The following is an 18,898-nucleotide window of genomic DNA, read 5'->3' on the forward strand; positions in this document are numbered from 1 at the left end:
TGAATGGAAGGCCGCGTTCGCCACCAACCAAGGACTCTTTGAGCCCCTGGTCATGTTTTTCGGCCTCACCAATTCCCCAGCAACGTTCCAGGCCCTCATGAACTCGATATTCTCGGACCTCATCGCTTCAGGAAAGGTCGCTGTTTATTTGGACGACATTCTCATCTTCACGGCCACCCTTGACGAACACCGCCAAGTCGTGCACGAGGTCCTCCATCGGCTCAAGAAACACGACCTCTACCTTCGTCCGGAGAAATGCGAGTTTGAGCGGGAGGAGATCGAGTACCTCGGTCTGGTCATCAGGGAGGGAGAAGTCCGTATGGACCCTGCCAAGGTAGAAGCTGTTCGCAACTGGCCTGTTCCCCGCAACCTTCGCGCCGTCCGTGGATTTTTGGGTTTCGCCAACTTCTATCGCCCCGTTTTATCAAGGACTTTGCTACCATCGCCCCGGCCTCTCAACGATCTCACCAAGAAGGACATCCCTTGGCAGTGGAACGAACCGCAACAACAAGCCTTCGATACCCTCCGAAACGCGTTCACCTCCGCTCCAATACTGACACTATGGGACCCCGACCGTCCAACCCGCGTTGAAGTAGACGCCTCTGGCTTTGCTACTGGAGGAGCCCTCCTTCAGAAGCTCGACGATGGACTCTGGCATCCTGTTGCCTTCCGCTCCGCCTCCATGCAACCAGCCGAACGCAACTACGAAATCTACGACCGAGAAATGCTGGCTATCATCGAAGCACTCAAGGACTGGCGACATTTCCTGGAAGGACTCCCCAAACCGTTCGAGATCGTCACCGATCATTCCAACCTGGAATACTGGCGCACGGCACAAGACCTTAGTCGACGACAGGCCCGGTGGTCCCTCTATCTTTCCCGTTTCAACTTCACGCTCACCCATCGTCCCGGAAAGGCCAACACCCAAGCCGATCCCCTGTCCCGCCTCGACATTCATCAGGTCGCAGACGCAGAGGATAACAAACAACAAGTCGTTCTCAAACCAGAATTGTTTGCCAAGCTCGCAGCCGCCCACACCGTCCTTGCCAACCCCCTCGAAGACCGACTGCGTCGAGCCAGCGCCCGTGAATCTCAGGTCTTAGACGGACTCGCCCAGCTCCGTAAGTCAGGACCTCGCCGTCTCACATCTGGACTTCCCGAATGGGAAGAGGACAACGGCCTTGTGTACTACAAGGGCCGTGTGTACGTACCCCCGGACGACGAACTCAGGCGCGATGTCCTCAAGCAGTGTCATGACGACCCCACGTCCGGACACCCCGGAGTGCACGGAACCCTCGAGCGAGTTGAACGACAGTACTGGTGGCCCACGATGCGGGCTTTCGTCAAGAAGTACGTCGACGGTTGCGATGTCTGCGCCCGGAGAAAGCATACCCAGCACCCGCGGGCTGCCACCCGGCCTTTGGACGTTCCCGAAGGGCCTTGGGAGACAGTAGGAGTCGATCTCATCACCCAGTTACCGGAAGCCCATGGACACGACGCGATCATCGTCTTCACCGATCACTACAGCAAGGTTCTTCATGCTCTCCCCTGTACATCCGACATCACCACCGAAGGCGTTGCAGACATTTACTACCGAGAAGTATTCCGTCTCCATGGTCTCCCACTCCGGTTCATCAGTGATCGAGGCCCTCAGTTCGCTTCTAAGGTCATGCGCACCCTCCTCAAGCGCCTCGGAATCGAGTCCAACCTCACCACCGCCTATCACCCTCAAGCCAATGGACAAACCGAACGGGGCCAACCAGGAAATCGAGAAGTATCTCCGTCTTTACGTCTCTCGCCGACAGGATGACTGGGACAAGCACCTACCGGAATGGCTGAATTCGTGATCAACTCCCGTGTTCACTCTGCCCATGATCATTCACCCTTCGAAGTTTCTCTATGGGTATATTCCCCACTTCAACATCCGCCATTGGCAAACGGACCGACCTCCGCCCCGTTGATGAACGTGTTCAGCAGCTACAAGAAGCCCGCAAGGATGTGGAAGCTGCCTTACGTCTCGAGAAGGCCCAGCAGAAGGATGCGTACGAGTCCGGCAAGCGGACGGCTCATCAATTCAAGGTTGGCGACTACGTTTGGCTTAACGCGAAGGACATCCAGATCAAGGTTCCATCCCGCAAACTCGGCGACCTCCAACTCGGCCCGTACAAGATTACCGAACGCATCGGCGACCTCGACTACCGCCTCGAACTTCCCCCGTCCCTCTCCCGCATTCATCCTGTGTTCCACGTCGACAAGCTCTCCCCCTGGAAAGGCAATGACGTCAATGGCATTTTGCCACCCCCGCCTGAGCCTGTCGAACTGGAGGGGGAGCTTGAATACGAGGTTCACGACATCCTGGACAGCCGTTGGAGAGGTCGAGGAAAGAATCGCAAACTGGAGTATTTGGTCAGTTGGAAGGGTTATGGGTCGACGGACGACACTTGGGAACCGGAGGAGAACTTGGAGCACGCGCCCGAGATCGTGAAGGAGTTCCACCAGCGACACCCCTCTGCACCACGCCGAATTTCCGCTACCATCTTCAGCTCTCTCCCATGGCGCCCACTCGAGAATTTCACCGACGCCCCGCCTACCGACTTTGACTGGGAACTGGGACGCCGCCTACCGTTGGTCATCGAGGACGATGAGGCTTAGAAGGGGGGTAATGTCGTGAACAGCCGGTACAGCCCCTATTTTTCACTTTATCTTATCTGATCTGTCTCGCATCTTATCGTTTCGCTTGCCCCTATTCCTTCGCTCCTTTATTCCCTCTATGGACTCTTTCACTCATGGAACACTGCCTCGTATTACCCTTCGCCCCACTTCCATTGTTCTTATTGTTACGCACTGCCTCTTGACTCATTCTGACACTCTCTTGTTCCATTATTGTTTCATCCTTGTTCTTCGCGCAGCCTTCGCGCAGCCTTCGCGCAGCCTCATGACCTTTCTTATTGTTCTTCGACGTTTCGCCATTTGTTTGTCATTTTGACTCATCGCGGCTATGTAGACTGTAGAATAGGTATATAAGCTAGGTAGTCTGCTCTGTATTTCCTCAGCTTGACCTCTTCGTCAATACATCGCTTCCGCCTTCATCTGCATTCGTCGCTCATCGCTCTTATCTTACTCGCCGCTCTTATCTGCTCCGCATTACTGGTCTTTGGTTTGGTTTAGTGTTCGCTCTTCGCGACATTAGGTCAAGCTACCCCCGTGCACTGGCAACGCCGATCGTTGTCCCTGCATTCCGGACCCCCTGGCACTCTGGTTGACCTGCCGATCAGGTCTTACTCTGGCAACTCTGGTTTTCCGACACCGTCAAGATTAGCTGCGCAGGATACCCACACTTCTTCGCCTCTAGTAAAGACCTCAACCCTGACAAGTGGTTTGGCATCGACTGCCACCTCGATAGCAAGGAAGAGGTTGTAGAGTGTGACAGTTCCCCCTGCCCCTACCGCCTCAGTCTCCGGCCCACCTTTCACCAGTTACGACGCCTCCAGACAGCCAGCTTCTACGCTGCTGTTTGCACCTCCGACAATCGCCGTAAAAGCCCGCGAATTTGCCGAATCCAGGAAAGAAGAATCGAAGAAGAAATCCCCACCAGTAACTCCGCCGCCAACCGTCACACAGCTCTTACCAGAAGATTCTCCCCAGTCTTTCCATTCCGCCGACTCTACCCCTGCCCCAGTAACAGCAACCACCAGCACCGCACCAAAGTCCTTTCGCCCTCCGTCAACATCATCTGAAGAAGACAGTGAGGAAGAGGACGACAACGACAAGGAAGACGAAACCGAAGAAGAAGACTCCGAAACACCCGTCCCCTTTCACGTTACCTACGCCGCGTTAGCAGAAGCCCTTCCCGCAGTAACAAGTCTCCGCCGCTCCGGACACTCCACCCCCACCACAGCCCTTACCCTCACTCCTCGCCGCGCCCTCACACCACTTCCCATCCCCAGGGAGTCGGAGGACACGTCTGTTGCCCAACGCTCAGATAACGAACCTCCCACTTCCACCTTATCACCATCTTTATTATCCCCACCCACTTCTCTGCCGCTCGTCCAACAAGACCCCGTTACCAAACCCGCAAAGCCTATCCCCGATCTCAGTATGTCCGACACCACTCTTCTCAAGTTGCTTGCCGAGCAACAAGAGACTACCAGGCGTATCCAGCAATCCCTGGATAAGCTCACGGCTGCTAAGACCGCTTCCACTAGAAGCCCCGTCAAAGCGCCTGAGCCCTTCAAGGGTGACTCTGGTGATACCCAGCGATTCCTCCGCTATTTCACCAACTGGGCCTCCGCCGAGTCCGAACTCAAAGGAGATGACAAGAAGTGGATCTCAGCTGCCCTCTCGTACCTTCAGGGTGCTGCTGCCTCCTGGGCTGTCCAATACCTGGATCAGATTGCCGCCCACGAGGCTGCTGCCGACGCTGCTCAGAAGGCCGCCCACCCCTGGCCCTTCAGTGGCGATTGGTCCACTTTTGTGGCTGCCTTCAAGAAACGCTTCCAACCCGCCGACCAGGAGAAAGCAGCTGAAGCCCAGCTCGAGGCCCTTACCCAGGGTACAACAATCTGCTTCCCAGTTCGCAGCCAAGTTCATGGAGATATTTCCCCGCACCGGTCTATCCCAGAAGGATGGTATGGCACGTTTTCGTCGCAAACTCAGTTCCAACGATCGCCTCATGCTGGATCTTATCGCCATCACCAAACCGGACGATGCCAAGCCCAAGACCCTTCAAGACTACTGCGACATCGTCAACCAGAACGATTTTACGTTTCACGGAAGCAGCGCCTCCTTCTTGACCCCGACTGCCTCGTCTCGCTCTGCCCCTGCCCGTGACCCCTATGCGATGGACATCGACGCGACCCGTGTTGGACCTAGTGGCCGTTCCCGTGAGGACTTCCTCCAGAGCAATGCGTGGACGATGCTTTGGGTTGCGGATCCTCCGCCCACATCAAAAAGGACGGCAATCACGGCTCACTTCGTTGCAACCACTGCCAGCGTCTCGGCCACTCCGCTAACGTCTGCCAAGACAAGTTCATGGGCTATCCGCCCGGTCGAGGACTCACCCAACGTCGTCGCGTTGCTGCCACCCAGGAGGTTCCCTTCTCGCTCTTCGATGACTCTTCCACACCCGCCGCCACCATTGCTGCCACTTCGCCTGCCCCACCTGCTGCCACCTCGTCTAACGTTTCACTCGCCGATCTCTTGGTTGCTCAGAAGAACCAACAGGACATCCTGGAGCGCCTCGAGAAGATCCAACAACAGGGTTTTTGAAGCGGGTGCTTGTTCGTGCTGCAAAGCATGCACCCTTTTCACCGTCGTACGCTGTTTCTGAATATGACTCGATTTACTCCTGTACTATTAGCTCTGTGCGCGAAATACACCCCGGTTCCTCGCATTTTCGCATTCGCATCAGACTCAGAGGCAGAAACCGTACGGCGGACCCCGCAGCAATGATCGACTGTGGCGCTACTGGCAAATTCTTGGACAAGCCTTTTGTGGAAAAGCATCGGATCACCACGTACCCACTCCGACACCCCATTCGGCTCCTCAATATTGATGGGACCCCAAATCAGGCTGGACACATCACTCACTTCGCTCGCTTGGAACTCACGGTTGACGGTTACTCCGAATGGACGGACTTCCTCATCGCCGATCTCGGGGGAGAGGATGTCATCTTGGGTCTTCCTTGGCTTCGCAAGATCAACCCCCAGATTGATTGGCGCAAGGGCACCTTGGAGATTCCCCCACCTCGTGTCTCCAGTGTTACCATCGAAGAAATCCCCGACGAAGATGCACAGCCCCCTCGAAAGGAACCCACCCTCCGGCAATGCTATTATCGAACAGATCTACAACGACCCTGATCCGCCTGTTCCTACCAACGAGTTCCCGGCGCCCGACCCCGACTTTGGACCAAGCGCGCCTCCTCTCTGCCGCATCCGCGCTAACCGAATGACCCGGCGGAGATGGGTTCGTAAGGGGTTGATGGAAGACACAGGCGACGAACTTTGGTGCGCCGCTGGTTTCACCTATTCCCAACAGATCGCCGAGAAGTCCCAGAAGGCCAAGCCCCAGAAGTCGTTCGAAGAGATGGTTCCTCCCCAGTACCGACAGCACGCCTCCGTCTTCTCCGAATCCGAGTCCCATCGCCTCCCCGAACACAAGCCTTGGGATCATGCCATCGACCTCGTTGCAGGAGCACCGGCCACCATGCGCACCAAGGTCTACCCCATGTCGCAGAACGAGCAGGAGGAGCTGAACCGATTCCCTCGAGAGAGAATCTCAAGAAAGGCTACATACGACCGTCTAAATCGCCCCTCGCCTCCCCGGTCTTCTTCGTTAAGAAGAAAGATGGCAAACTCCGCTTCGTCCAGGATTATCGAAAGCTCAACGAGATCACGGTGAAGAACCGATATCCACTTCCCCTCGTCTCTGACATCGTCAACCGACTCCGTGGTGCCAAGTATTTCACCAAGTTCGACTTGTTCGATGGGGCTACAACAACATCCGCATCAAAGAAGGAGATGAATGGAAGGCCGCGTTCGCCACCAACCAAGGACTCTTTGAGCCCCTGGTCATGTTTTTCGGCCTCACCAATTCCCCAGCAACGTTCCAGGCCCTCATGAACTCGATATTCTCGGACCTCATCGCTTCAGGAAAGGTCGCTGTTTATTTGGACGACATTCTCATCTTCACGGCCACCCTTGACGAACACCGCCAAGTCGTGCACGAGGTCCTCCATCGGCTCAAGAAACACGACCTCTACCTTCGTCCGGAGAAATGCGAGTTTGAGCGGGAGGAGATCGAGTACCTCGGTCTGGTCATCAGGGAGGGAGAAGTCCGTATGGACCCTGCCAAGGTAGAAGCTGTTCGCAACTGGCCTGTTCCCCGCAACCTTCGCGCCGTCCGTGGATTTTTGGGTTTCGCCAACTTCTATCGCCGTTTTATCAAGGACTTTGCTACCATCGCCCGGCCTCTCAACGACCTCACCAAGAAGGACATCCCTTGGCAGTGGAACGAACCGCAACAACAAGCCTTCGACACCCTCCGAAACGCGTTCACCTCCGCTCCAATACTGACACTATGGGACCCCGACCGTCCAACCCGCGTTGACAGTAGACGCCTCTGGCTTTGCTACTGGAGGAGCCCTCCTTCAGAAGCTCGACGATGGACTCTGGCATCCTGTTGCCTTCCGCTCCGCCTCCCATGCAACCAGCCGAACGCAACTACGAAATCTACGACCGAGAAATGCTGGCTATCATCGAAGCACTCAAGGACTGGCGACATTTCCTGGAAGGACTCCCCAAACCGTTCGAGATCGTCACCGATCATTCCAACCTGGAATACTGGCGCACGGCACAAGACCTTAGTCGACGACAGGCCCGGTGGTCCCTCTATCTTTCCCGTTTCAACTTCACGCTCACCCATCGTCCCGGAAAGGCCAACACCCAAGCCGATCCCCTGTCCCGCCTCGACATTCATCAGGTCGCAGACGCAGAGGATAACAAACAACAAGTCGTTCTCAAACCAGAATTGTTTGCCAAGCTCGCAGCCGCCCACACCGTCCTTGCCAACCCCCTCGAAGACCGACTGCGTCGAGCCAGCGCCCGTGAATCTCAGGTCTTAGACGGACTCGCCCAGCTCCGTAAGTCAGGACCTCGCCGTCTCACATCTGGACTTCCCGAATGGGAAGAGGACAACGGCCTCGTGTACTACAAGGGCCGTGTGTACGTACCCCCGGACGACGAACTCAGGCGCGATGTCCTCAAGCAGTGTCATGACGACCCCACGTCCGGACACCCCGGAGTGCACGGAACCCTCGAGCGAGTTGAACGACAGTACTGGTGGCCCACGATGCGGGCTTTCGTCAAGAAGTACGTCGACGGTTGCGATGTCTGCGCCCGGAGAAAGCATACCCAGCACCCGCGGGCTGCCACCCGGCCTTTGGACGTTCCCGAAGGGCCTTGGGAGACAGTAGGAGTCGATCTCATCACCCAGTTACCGGAAGCCCATGGACACGACGCGATCATCGTCTTCACCGATCACTACAGCAAGGTTCTTCATGCTCTCCCCTGTGCATCCGACATCACCACCGAAGGCGTTGCAGACATCTACTACCGTGAAGTATTCCGTCTCCATGGTCTCCCACTCCGGTTCATCAGTGATCGAGGCCCTCAGTTCGCTTCTAAGGTCATGCGCACCCTCCTCAAGCGTCTCGGAATCGAGTCCAACCTCACCACCGCCTATCACCCTCAAGCCAATGGACAAACCGAAACGGGCCAACCAGGAAATCGAGAAGTATCTCCGTCTTTAACGTCTCTCGCCGACAGGATGACTGGGACAAGCACCTACCGATGGCTGAATTCGTGATCAACTCCCGCGTCCACTCTGCCCATGATCGTTCACCTTTCGAAGTTCTCTATGGGTATATTCCCCACTTCAACATCCCCATTGGCAAACGGACCGACCTTCGCCCCGTTGATGAACGTGTTCAGCAGCTACAAGAAGCCCGCAAGGATGTGGAAGCTGCCTTACGTCTCGAGAAGGCCCAGCAGAAGGATGCGTACGAGTCCGGCAAGCGAACGGCTCATCAATTCAAGGTTGGCGACTACGTTTGGCTTAACGCGAAGGACATCCAGATCAAGGTTCCGTCCCGCAAACTCGGCGACCTCCAACTCGGCCCGTACAAGATTACCGAACGCATCGGCGACCTCGACTACCGCCTCGAACTTCCCCCGTCCCTCTCCCGCATTCATCCTGTGTTCCACGTCGACAAGCTCTCCCCCTGGAAAGGCAATGATGTCAATGGCATTTTGCCACCCCCGCCTGAGCCTGTCGAACTGGAGGGGGAGCTTGAATATGAAGTTCACGACATCTTGGACAGCCGTTGGAGAGGTCGAGGAAAGAATCGCAAACTGGAGTATTTGGTCAGTTGGAAGGGTTACGGGTCGACGGATGACACTTGGGAACCGGAGGAGAACCTGGAGCACGCACCCGAGATTGTGAAGGAGTTCCACCAGCGACACCCCTCTGCACCACGCCGCATCGCCGCCACCGTCTTCAGCTCTCTCCCCTGGCGCCCACTTGAGAACTTCACCGACGCTCCGCCTACCGACCTCGACTGGGAACTTGGACGTCGCCTACCATTGGTCATCGAGGACGATGAGGCTTAGAAGGGGGGTAATGTCGTGAACAGCCGGTATAGCCCCTATTTTTCATCTTATCTTATCTAATCTGTTTCGCATCTTATCGTTCCACTTTCCTTTACTCCTTCGCCTCCTTATTCCCTCTATGGACTCTTTCACTCATGGAACACTGCCTCGCATTGCCCTTTGCCCTACTCTATCGTCCTTATTGTTACGCACTGCCTTCTGACACACTCTGACACCTTCTTGTTCCATTATTGTTTCATTCTTGTTCTTCGCGCAGCCTTCGCGCAGCCTCATGACCTTTCTTATTGTTCTTCGATGTTTCACCATTTGTTCGTCATTCTGACTCACTGCGGCTATGTAGACAGTAGAATAGGTATATAAGCTAGGTAGTCTGCTCTGTATTTCCTCAGCTTGACCTCTTTCGTCAATACATCGCTTCAGCCTTCATCTGCATTCGTCGCTCATCGCTCTTATCTTACTCGCCGCTCTTATCTGCTCCGCATCACTGGTCTTTAGTTTGGTTTAGTGTTCGCTCTTCGCGACAATAGCAAACATCAATGTGTTTGATACGACGTTCCTGAATGGGGTTGGTGCCGATAAAGATGGCTCCATTGTTGTCCGTGCAGATCGGAACTTTGTCGATGGGAATACCAAGTTCAGCGAACATATGTTTCAACCACATGACTTGGCGGCTACAATCTGAGAGTGCCATGTACTCGGCTTCGGTTGATGAAGTCGCTATGGTTTTCTGGGAACGAGAAATCCAACTGATGGCGGCATTTGCCAGTTTGACAATGAAACCAGTCACAGACTTTACGTTTGATAGGATCAGCGGCAAAGTCCGAATCCGAGTAAGTGATCAGTCCTTCTTGCGATGAACCATCTAGTACCATGCAATAATCCATGGTGCCTCGGAGATATCGACAGATGTAGAGCGCTTTGTCGAAGTGCTCTTGTGATGGATTTGCTGCAAACTGCGATAGCTTGGTGACAGCGTACGCAATGTCAGGTCGAGTTCCTAACATTATGTAAAGCAGTGATCCGATCACAGACTGGAATCGATGTCGGAGTTGTGGATTCACGGGATCAGGGTTCTCGGTGGGTTTGTATCCTTCCACCATGGGAGTATTTGCCACTCGGCAGTCCATCATTCCGAAGTGTTCCAAGACTTCCTTAAGATAGTCAGTCTGGTCAAGCAGGATTGATTGTCCTTGGCGCTTGATCCACATCCGGAGGAATTCAGATGGTTCGCCTAAGTCTCGGCATTCCCATTTCCCTTTGAACTCGTCTTTCTTTCGAATGACAAGCTTCTTGTTGGGTCCCAGGAACAAGATATCATCGACGTAAGCAATCATGATGACAAAGTCACCACTTGGATCCTGGTGGATAAAAATTCCGGTGTCGGTCGATAGTCGTTTGAAGCCCAGAGACTTCGCAGACTCTACAAGCTCTTTGTACCAGGAGTGAGAAGCTTGTTTCAGACCATAGATAGCTCAGAGCAGCCGGAATACTTTGTGCTCCTGTCCCAGGAATCTTGAAGCCTTCGGGTTGTTCCATATAGATCTCCTTGTCAAGTTTGCCCATACAAGAAAGCATTCTTGACATCAACGGCGGTGATATACCAGTTTTCCAGTGCTGCTAAGGCAAGCAAAGTGCGAACTGATTCGTAACGCACAACTGGTGAGAAGATTTGATCGAAGTCAATTCCTTCAATCTGGGTAAAACCCTTGGCGACAAGTCTGGCACGTAATCGACCATCTGGTTTGATGTCGAAAACCCATCGGCATTGGACAATTTTACGCCCTTTAGGCGGATCGGACATGACATATACGCCGCGCTTTTTGAGTGCCTCAATCTCTTCTTGGCAAGCGGTGAGCCATTTTTCCCTCTGCTCTTTTGGGAGCTTCATGATATCACGAAAAGTCCACTCTCGTGGAGACTTTTGAAAGTGAGGTATGCGGTACTGCTTTAGAAATATGCAATAAACTCTACTCCCCCTTCCCTGGATAATTTTGCCAATCGTTGTGTCTCAGCTTCTCCGAGATCTTGAGCAGCGCCACTATTGTGATCAGGATTATTGGCAAGATTAGGGCTGGGAACCGCTTCTTGCTTTCCAGACTTGTGGTAACCGGCAGGCCTTCGCTCGGTATCTCCGACAGTCTTTTTCCAATCACACTGCCCTTGGGCATCAATCTCTGCAGGGGTTTTATCCCCATAAATGGAGTCAGGACGTACAACATTTCTCCGCGCACGGCCAGATCTACGAGGTTGTTGTGGCTGTTGTGCCAGAGCCTCTTGATCTCCCAGTGCCGGTGGCGGCGGATCTTGATTCGGAACATCGTCATGTTCTTCATCATGATCCCTTTGAGGAAGTTGTGGAGAGCCGGGAGGATGGTTCTCACCATCATCGCCGTCTTCATCTTGTGGAGGGTTCGGATCATCATCCGATGGAGGTGAGTGGTGGTGTTTCACCAATTCGAGTCTGTTCTCGTGGACGATCCTCATCTTTGCACTTTGGGAACAGAGTCTCATCAAAGATCGTGGTTGTCCCCTTAAACAGGGTGTTGTTGTGTAGGCGCATGAAGAGATAACCTTTCATTCCTTCCGGGTATCCCAGGAACACCATAAGTTCGGATTTGGGTCCTAGTTTGTTAGGTCGGACATCCGGAGGTAGATAGACGTAAGTGCCCACAACCGAATATGCGAAGATGAGAGACATCTGGAACCTCATTCCGCAGAAGCTCGTATGGGGTATGCCACTTGAGCCGTCTGATCGGAGTTCGGTTATACAGATGAAGTGCGTGCAGCACCGAGAATTCCCACCAGGACTGAGGTAAACAGGTGTCATGATGTAATGATTCAGCCTTATCCATTATTGTCCTGATAAAGTGTTCAGCCCTTCCGTTTTGTTGGGGTGTGCGTGGAACGCTCTGGTTGATCTTGATCCCATTTTCCAAGAGTGTAGCATCGAACTCTTTGGACTTGTATTCTCCCCCTCCATCTGACATCCACTCGACAATTTTCGAATTATGTTGGGTTTTAACCCATGTCAATGAAATTTACGCAAGGCTATGATAGCTTCTTCCTTCTTTTGAAGTAGAACAACCCAACCGTGAGAGGAATAGTCGTCCATGAAAGTGATGAAATACTTGTACCGGTGATATGACTCAACCGGGAAACTCTTCACATCAGAATGAATCTTTTGGAAGGGTTTCGTCGCACGAGTTTCTGATGAGTGGGAAAGACTTTGACATCATCTTCCCCTTTGCACATCCTCGGCAGATCGGGATCTTTTTAGGGATCTTGACACCTTGTGGGAAGTTTTTGGTGTTCTGCGGCGCTTTTTCAAGCACTTCTTTGGATGCGTGTCCAAAGCGCTTATGCATGAGGTTGTAGTCAACAGCGTGAACTGTCAACTTATTCACGAGTGTAGAAACTCGTTGAATTTGACTCTTTAGCCAATAAATGGTATGGCCATGTTGAATAGGGCGTGTCATAAGCATAAGTCGGTCATCCGAGTCGTAGATGCCGATGCCCTTCATGGTACCTCAAACGTAGTGTCCTTGGTCCAATAGGAAAACTCCCATAGACAAGAGTCGTGTGTTAAGGTCAGGGACGTGGTAGACAGGGAACAGCCTAGTCGTAGTTTCGACAAATCAGCCTTGATGATCTTTTGCCATATGCTTGATGAAGACGGTACCAATGCCAGCCATGTGAACCGTACTGTCCTTCTTTGCAGTTTCTATTCTAGGAGAATCAGTGATCTCCCTGTATTCCGCAAAATCGGATAGTTCACTGGTGACATGAATGGAGGCGCCAGAATCCATCATCCACATTGTGTAACCTCTGAATCTCTCACACTGTTCACAGTCCGATTGGCAAGAATGTAAAGCATCATATTTAGAAACGAGGTAATTTAATGCTATACACATGTCCATGAACAAATCTTCACCAATATTGCTAGTGTTCAAAGGAACAAATCGCTGGTAAAGATCAGTGAACTTGTGGTTCAGAGATTTAGTGACGGCAATGCACCTAGCTTCGTTGACAAAACCGGTATCAAGACCATTGGCGATGTCGTGCATGTCCACATCTTCGGCGAAATCCGGTTCTTCCTCGGAGCCAAGAGAAACAGTGTCGTCCTCCTCATCTGAGAAGAGAGGGGATTCACATCAAGGTCGTTTGGCAGGAGGAGGGGATTCGAGGCATTTGGCAAGTGATACTCTGGGTATGTCCAGAACCGCAGTGAGGTTGCGAGCGGTCTTGGGCACTCCATGAGTTTCGCAGATCTTCTGTGCCTGAGCGATGCTCTCGAATTTGGAGTAAACCGGAGTTTCTTCCATCTTCTTGGCAGTGGCAACGGTGAAAGCCTTTGCCGGAAGATTGATAGGGCGCTTGTCAACAGAGATGCCATCTTTGGTGAAGTTGGCGATGGATGCAGTCGAGGGGGCCGGAGTGTGTGGGATGAGATCGATGACGTGGGAGCCGAGGAATGCAGCGGAAGCAATGTAGGAGGGTCCATTGGAATCAGAATCAGAATCAGCGACGGCGGCGTGAACGTGCTCGTGTTGCTTGTTCTTGCCAGAAGACTTGCCACACTTGATCTTCTTCTTATCCTTGTTGGATTTGGACTGTCCTTGCTGCTCGGTCTGAGGCGCATCGGACTGCTTCTTTTGGTCCTTGTACTTGGGGTTACTCTTCTTCTGCTTGACACGAGTTGCCTTGTTGACAGATAGTTTGGTGGACTTCCTCTCATTCTCAGTGATGATAAGAGGAGTGATGGCATCGACTTTGATGTCCTTCATGTCCTTCAAAGTCTGCAATGCAAGGCTGACTACGTTATCGTACTTTTGAGGAAGTGACGACAAAAGGAGCATTCCCTTTACGAATTCGGGAAGCTCAACTTTGTTGGCAGTCAAGCGAGAAAGAATGACTTGGAAGCGCGCGATCTCAGAACGAGGATCGAGATTCCCATCCCATGCGAAATAGATTGCTTGCTTGAAGTCAGAGTAAATGACCGAAAGACCGGGTTTCCCATACAACTCTTGGATTTTACTCCAAAGAGTAAAGGGACCGACGCACACCTTGATATCGGGATGGTTCCTGATGTCTGGATGGAGGCGAAGCCTCATGGCACCCATGCACTTCGTGGTTCCCTCGTTATACCTGTTGAGTGTAAGGGCAACCCTAGCCGCACCGGTGGACACTCACACACGGGTCTGACAGGGGAGAATCCAAAGTCTATTGAGCCACGGAGAAACAACGACAAATACAAGGGCCTACCTGACAGGGGAGAATCCAAAGACAAAAGCCTAAGGAAACCCTGCCAGCGCGAAAGCAACGATGATCGACTACTGGAGACCGTGGGACTAAACTATACAGTTGATGCAGCCACCCATGCTGTGGAGCATCTGAGACACATCAGTGGAGCAAGCCGTGTCGGAAAGGTTTTGGAGGGGTCGTGGGAAACTACTTCCCGAAATGGAAGTATGACGCACATCGTCCAAGCCATCGAGAATCTGCAGGTAGGATTCTCGTAATCACGCTTACCTTACTCCACATAGGGGCCGGTGATACAGGAGAAGTCAGAGAAAGCGTCTGGTCCCCTTACATTGAGTTCGGCACGATACGAGTTCTTCTCCTTGTTGGAGGCACTCTCACCGGGATCGATGGGCGACTGGGATGAGGATCTGGTGTAGTTCCACAACCCAGTGAACTCGAGGTACGTCTGCATCTGATCGGCCCAGACGTTGTAGTCGACGCCCTTGAAGAGCATGACATGGTTGTCAATGTTGGCAGAGATGGACATTTTGATGAGATCTGTCAAAAGACGATCATCAGCATAATGTTCCCATGGTAACGTAAGTGTGCTGCCATAAATGGCGCTCCTTAGTCCCATTGATCTCAGTCGATAACAGCACAGATCATTACGACTTCAAGTCGGTAAGCCTTAGAGCAATCTGTGATGCAGCGATGAAGCGCAAACACAGATCCTGGATGCAGCCTATCAAAGTGCAAACCAGTTTAGCAATGCAGCCTATAGAAGCGCAAAGCTAAAGCCTTTCGGGGCTCATAACCTGACGAGCAAACACTATATACTACAGGTGTGTACTCTAGAACTTACCAGGAGATAGAGTGTAGTGAGGCTAACTTAGTGGCTAGTAAAACTGGTGGTAAGACAGTTATCGATTAGAGACCACAGAGGTCAGTATGCCTGGACACTTCATGTGTTCAGGTTTTATGTGTCCCCTCGCGACCGACCGGTTACCAAAAGTAAGAAAGTCTATTCAATCGGGACATTTGTAATTTAAGGCTTTTTGAAGATCTTCCAATTGGCTGAAGATGATATTTCTATTTCTCCACCTTTCGCTTTCCGTACTCTCCATATGTCGGTTCCCACGTGTATTGTGAGTAAGGTTGGCCGTGTGTTTCCGATCTTCTGCAAATGCTGGATCACATCTTCTTCATTTGTTCAGCGGTTTCCTTTGTGCAAGAGAGATACTGGAACTGTCCTGGATTTAGATTAAGTTGTTCTAGACGTGGAAACATGGTTGAATCTGATGCCATTTTGGAGATGAAGTCCTGCAGTTGCAATTCAGTGGTTGTACGATACACCGATTGCAAAACTTACGGGAATGGGGCACCACTTCTGGAAGATAGTTAATTGAGTGATGTTCACCAAATTGTTTCCCAGTTTCCCTAGCCATTTGGGTGCATTCCATACAAACCAATTGATGGTTATAGTGAGATCAGTGACCGCCAGCCATGGATTGACGCCTATCCCCGTCCAAATCCCATCGAGATAGTTCAGCAGATGGTCCCATTGGAGAGCTGTCAGAGGTCGTTCTATGACCAATTTCTTCGTGGAACGACCAAGGCCGAGGTGTATCCAGCGATAATCCGATTTCAAGATCAACACTTTAAGCGCTGGCATCGCCAAAGTTTGGTCGGGGCGAGGGATGCCGAAGATTTTGGCGTTTCCTTCGCGGGCGATCATGATTTCTATTACGGCTTTGTGTGGGGCTATGGGCGGACTGCGAATTTCGAGTTCTTTGACGTTTGTGAGGCGAGGAAAGAGATCAAGCATGACCTCTGCGATGTCATTGGGGGGAACAAACTGTGGAATTACGATAGAGAGTTGATGAACGCGGCTGGCGTAAAGTGACTTGCTCCTAGTCGGGTTTCGTAATGTCTTCATACGGGTCCACATTTGGTGGGCTGTCAGTTTGAAATGGTAATCTGAACGATATAATCCAATCGAAGCTGTCTGGAATAGAGTGGAACACGTTTGTATGAATGTAGCCAACACCTTTGGATCTGCGTGTGACATGATCTCTGCGATGATCTCCAATGGGATACGAGGGGCCGACATGTTATGGTCGGTTGGGACTGCGTGTCGGAGTTGATGCAGAGGTCCTTTATAGACCAGTTGGTTTGACCCTTCCCTTGTGTCGGTAGGACCTATTATGAGACCGGCGCCTTATATCGTACAAACGTCGCTGACAGCCTACAAAGGTAATTAGGCAGGCGGTTACCTTTCTAGTGATGTCTCTTCAAGAAGCTTTGATCCCGGGAAAGCATCTGAATATTCCCCGTTGTGGTTACATTTGCGTCCGCCTCTCCCGGGTGTTCAAGTCGAGTCAATTTATACTTTGACGTGATACCGCGTGTTAGCAGGGTAAGTGCTTACCGCTTACCAGCGGCCCAACTTAAATTGCCATGTTGACTATGTTCATCACTAAATACATATGCTTTGCTTGAATTACCTCGCCGTAACTTTGTAACTAAGCCAGCTGAAGCTTTATCCAATGCATCCTGAACAACAATACCCTCGGATTGAGTATCGAGCGCGCTAGTGGCCTCGTCCAACAGAAGGATACGATAGCAACGTGACGTTGCTTCTGACCACCAGACAGCAAGAAACCGCGTTCGCCAATCATCGTGTCGTGTCCGTTGGGCGACTTGAAGCCGCCTGCGTTGGCCTTGACGCAGGCATCCTTGATGAGCTTGAACTGTTCCTCTTCAGAAGTTTTTTCCCACTTGGTGCCAATGAGACCGTGGGCGACGTTGCCTCGGATGGTGGTGGCGAATAGGGTGGGCTCTTGCGACACCAATCCAATTTGCGAACGGAGACATCTAAGGTTGAGATCCTTGAGGTCGCTGCCGGCAAGCTTGACAGCACCCTCGTTGGGGTCGTAGAAGCGTTCAATGAGGGAGATGGAAGTTGATTTGCCAGAGCCAGAGGCACTAACGAGGGTAGCGGTCTGGCCCGCGCGGAATGTGAGAGGTTCTTGATGACTTGGACGGTGGGCCTGGATGGATAAGCGAAGAAGATGTTCTCGATGGTGATCTCGTCAATGACAGTTTCGGGCTTGAGACCTCCCTCATCGTACGAGTCGATATCTGGAACACGGTCGATCGTCTCATATAGCTTGGCAGCAGCTCCGCAACCGTGAGTGAGGGCTTAAAATTATCGGTCAGAGAGAGGGACAAAGCTAGGCAGTGGCCTACATACCTTGAATTTCAGGAGCGAGCAAAGTGAGAGAGATGGAACCAATCAAGATGGCGAGGAAGACGTTGACGAAGGATCTAGCGGTGGCCTGTCCCTGATTGATGAGCTTGGTACAAAGTTCAAAATCGGGACGACAGGATGTAGACTCACCTAGGAAGAGTAGATCACGAAGAAGGCAAGACCACTTCCATGCCAACTGGCAGACTTGAGATCGACGGTAAGAGCCTTGTTGACGTGGTTATCGTACTGGCCGGAAAGAATCCTCTGAGTACCGAATGCCTGGGCGGCGGTTCGAACGGTGCCAATGACTTCTTCGGTTCTTCGGTCAGACTTCCTCCATCAGCGATATATTCCAAGGAGAGTCTTCATGCCAAGTCAATCGAGTAGGACAGACAAGACTAACGAGCCGAGATGAACTTTTTCATGACGTCTCCAGCGATGGTCATGCAGGGGAGGATCGAGGACATCGCAGGTGCAATTCGCCATGATTGAGCGTAGGCGAGGATGAAATCGGTGACGAAGGCGGCGACGAAACTGACGGTCAAAGCCACCTTTTCTGAAGTCGCTTGTTGAACCAAGTCTGCATGTCAGGTACTGCGGTAAAACTGAAGAGCACGGGACTTACGAGTGTCGGTCTGAATACGGGTAGCAACTTATCCAGATCCAACGTTGTCGAAGTACGTGATATCTTGACGGAGAACGGCTTCGAGGTACTTCTCACGAAGACGCTTGGTGCCGACCTGCAGACAAACATGGCCAAGATCTGAAAGAGGCCCAGGGTCTCGCTTATGAATCATCTATATGAGCCTCGCGTCGACGCGACGAATTTGATAAACATATTGGAACGACTGCTCATAAGACTGTCGCCCCGTAAACCGATTCGCGTCTTGGTGGTACTTACTTAGCTTGGTACTTACACCAAAATCCCTTCACTCTGAGCCAAAAGGCCTGGAACCCGTGTTTGTTTCGCAACGCTCATGCTACGCTAGGTCAATGTCCAGCGCAGAAAGACGAACGATATGTGCTACATGATGATACAACGAGGGGTAGCCTGAGGGATAAAGGGGACACAACGGAGCATCTTTTTCCCCATTAATTCATCGTCTACTGAGAACCGACTTCCGTCTTTGATGGTCTCCAGCGCCATGTCGATTTCCCGTGAGGTACGAATCAGCTGGTCAAAAATGAATTTTGTACTGTTTGGAGAGGTCTTGGAAGACACCTCTGTGAATGCCAAACC

At 52.2% G+C, this 18,898-nt stretch overlaps 2 protein-coding genes across 2 annotated transcripts; both read right to left on the reverse strand.

The window, feature by feature from the left end:
- Nucleotides 1-13,318: 13,318 nt before the first annotated feature.
- CC1G_11963 (hypothetical protein) lies at nt 13,319-14,955 on the reverse strand (the record flags this gene model as incomplete). The annotated part of the gene is made up of 3 exons (XM_001841368.2): nt 13,319-14,312; nt 14,358-14,365; nt 14,758-14,955. The coding sequence occupies 3 exons, from the start codon at nt 14,953-14,955 to the stop codon at nt 13,319-13,321; spliced, it is 1,200 nt and encodes a 399-aa protein (XP_001841420.2).
- A 644-nt stretch (nt 14,956-15,599) lies between these two features.
- CC1G_15513 (lipid A export ATP-binding/permease msbA) lies at nt 15,600-18,412 on the reverse strand (the record flags this gene model as incomplete). Its single annotated transcript, XM_002910926.1, has 8 exons — nt 15,600-15,728; nt 15,778-16,263; nt 17,027-17,410; nt 17,446-17,609; nt 17,662-17,764; nt 17,827-17,969; nt 18,062-18,209; nt 18,284-18,412. 8 exons carry the CDS (start codon nt 18,410-18,412, stop codon nt 15,600-15,602), a joined length of 1,686 nt encoding a protein of 561 aa, XP_002910972.1.
- Between the last annotated feature and the right edge of the window lie 486 nt (nt 18,413-18,898).

Source organism: Coprinopsis cinerea (assembly GCF_000182895.1).
Source record: "Coprinopsis cinerea okayama7#130 chromosome 6 map unlocalized cont3.6, whole genome shotgun sequence".
Taxonomy (NCBI): domain Eukaryota; kingdom Fungi; phylum Basidiomycota; class Agaricomycetes; order Agaricales; family Psathyrellaceae; genus Coprinopsis; species Coprinopsis cinerea.